At 61.3% G+C, this 2,550-nt stretch overlaps 1 protein-coding gene across 3 annotated transcripts in view; it reads left to right on the top strand.

Annotated features, from left to right (window-relative positions):
* The first annotated feature begins 18 nt into the window (after positions 1-18).
* The window catches only part of Slc26a11 (solute carrier family 26 member 11), a 16,629-nt gene continuing 14,097 nt past the window's right edge, over positions 19-2,550 (top strand). Inside the window, exons 1-4 of one of the 3 annotated variants that reach the window (XM_015504086.2) lie at positions 19-108; positions 1,116-1,351; positions 1,887-2,079; positions 2,388-2,473. In XM_015504086.2, the coding sequence (XP_015359572.1) occupies positions 1,118-1,351; positions 1,887-2,079; positions 2,388-2,473 (513 nt within the window). In that variant the 5' untranslated portion in view covers positions 19-108; positions 1,116-1,117. The remainder of the gene's footprint in view (positions 109-1,115; positions 1,352-1,886; positions 2,080-2,387; positions 2,474-2,550) is intronic. The other 2 variants (XM_015504087.2, XM_015504088.2) reach the window with 2 other exon arrangements.

Below are 2,550 nucleotides of genomic sequence, written 5' to 3'. Positions count from 1 at the left end.
CACTACAGGTCCCGCCCCGGCTCCGCCCACTCCACCCCCAACCCCTAGCGATTCCTGCGGACCTGGCTGCGGAGACGCCAGGCCACCCCGAGTTGCGGCGCACGGTGGGTGAGTTCGCGCCACTGGCGGGTGGCGAGTGGGTCCGAGGCAGAAGGCTGTAGGGGCGGACCGAGGTCACGGAGCGGGGACGGCCGACCGGGGGATCCAAGGAAGCGCCCTTCTCACCGGGACCCTTCCCCCAGCGTCCCCTCCCAGGTCCTCGGGCCCTCAGCCGTACTCGGGGTCCGCTTGCTGCGGACAGTCAGCCAGCGCGGGCTCCGCGATTTGGATTCCAGGGTCGGGGACTAGTGGCATCGTGGTGGGTGGGGAGGAGTGGATTTTGCCCAGAGAGGCGCAGTCCAGACGGGGTGGGGGTCCGGGGCCAGCTCTGCGCGTAGGGGGCGCCAGGACCCTAGAGGATGCTGCGCACCCTGAATTAATGGAGGAGCCTGTGTCATTCTCCAGAACCATCTAGAATCCCTGGGGCCTCTCTAGGGCCACGAATGCTACAGGTGGTGGCTGGCTAAGAAGTGGCCTCAGTGCCAGAGACGCCCCCCATCTGCGCTGCAGTCCGCAGTAGTGGGTGGAGCTCACCATGCTGCGCACTTGGAAATCTCAGAGCCCCCCATCAGGGCCTACAGGCCCCCACCCACGCATCCTGCCAGCCTCGGGAGGCGCCCACCCAGGACCCTGCTTCTGTCTGCACTAGTCTGGTTACGTTCCCAGGGGAGGGAAAACAAAAACGAGAAATTCATCTTCAGGCTTCCAGGAAGAAGCCATTTGTCAACCTTTTGTTAAGTTGCTGTAAGAGTCGTCGATAGGGAGGGAGGGGCACCCCAGATTTAGGCAAGTAGGATTCAGGAACAGTTAGAGGTGAGGGTTCAGGGTGGACCTGCGCCTTTGGTCCAGGCCCCTCTGTGGTTGGCTTTCTCTTAGGGGCTCTGGGGAACTTGACCCCTCTGGGAAGACGGTGCCTGCTCCTGATGCCCCTGGACCCCTGCTGGTGCTGCTGGGCTCTCCCCAGGTCCCTCTCTCAGGGTCCCTGACTGTTGCTTTCTGTTGCCTGTCCACCCTAGGGATGCCCTCCTCAGTGAAGGCTCTGGGTCAGGCCAGGTCCTCGCGCTCCACCATGGCCCCAGACAGCTGCTGCTGCTCCCCTGCGGCTATGCAGCGGAGGCTGCCCATCCTGGCGTGGCTACCTGACTACTCCCTGCAATGGCTGAAGATGGACTTCATCGCTGGGCTCTCGGTTGGGCTCACAGTCATCCCCCAAGCTCTGGCCTATGCAGAAGTGGCTGGACTCCCACCCCAGGTGAGGTGTCTGGCCCCCTTGCCAACCATGTCCCCTGTCCACAGCCTGACACCTTTCCCGGCCTCGGGGCCTACCCTGAAGCAGAGCAAAATTGAGTCCAGGCACCAGCACATGCCCTACCCTAGGCCCCCAAGCAACCCCTGGTCTGTAACATGTGACTGCCTTGGGCACCCAGCCAGCTCAGGGTCCAGCTGGGGCCAGAGGGGTGACTCATGGTGGCCTAGAGAACACTTCTCCAGACACCGGCAGCACTAGCTCCCCCACCACACACACACACACACACACACAGACACACACACACACACACACTCTTCATCTGGTCATCAATAACTTGAGCCCAAGGTGGTGCAGATAGAAAAAACGCCCCATTTTTACTTCAGGTCTGCAGTGTGGCTGGAGGAGGGTGGGAGGTACACCCTGCCTGGGTGCCCAGTACACAGTGGGCACCACAGGTCCCCTGTGTTTGCACCTGGACACCAGGTACGTGTGTTAAAGGCCTGGGCCTCCTGGGTGCTCACAGCTGTCTCCCCAACAGTACGGCCTCTACTCTGCCTTCATGGGATGCTTTGTGTATTTCTTCCTGGGCACATCCCGGGATGTGACTTTGGGCCCCACGGCCATCATGTCCCTCCTGGTGTCCTTCTATACCTTCCACGAGCCTGTGTATGCTGTGCTGCTGGCCTTCCTGTCGGGCTGTATCCAGCTGGCCATGGGCTTCCTGCGTTTGGGTGAGACTGCCCCCTTGCTGGGGGGTGGGGGGGACTCCAATTCTGCTTTTCCTAGGGTACCGAGGCCCCTGGGGTTGGCATTTTCTCCTTTGCATTCCAAGAGCCATCCTTATGTGGGTGTGTGAAGGGGGTGCCCTCAGGGCCCAGGGTCCCCTTAGTGCGCCCCACATGGGGTGTGCCATCCATCAGTCCATAGCTGTAGTGTCTGCTCCCCAGGCCCACCCCATCACCCCCCCCAGCCTAGAACCTCCTCATTCTCTGGAACCTGGTGGAACTGGGGCCAGCTTAGTGTCCCTCTTGGCTGCCAGGTTTCCTGCTGGACTTTATCTCCTGCCCTGTCATTAAGGGGTTCACCTCCGCTGCTACCGTCACTATTGGCTTTGGACAGATCAAGGTAGGCCTGGTGCCCACCAGGACTCTGCGCTCTGACAACTGCTGGTCAGCACAGGGTACCTACTGTCTCTTATACAC

The sequence above is a fragment of the Marmota marmota genome, unplaced genomic scaffold (genome assembly GCF_001458135.2).
Source record: "Marmota marmota marmota unplaced genomic scaffold, marMar, whole genome shotgun sequence".
Classification (NCBI taxonomy): Eukaryota; Metazoa; Chordata; class Mammalia; order Rodentia; family Sciuridae; genus Marmota; species Marmota marmota.
The sequence above is the reverse complement of the archived record's forward strand: the minus strand, read 5'-3'. Positions and strand labels throughout refer to the sequence as shown.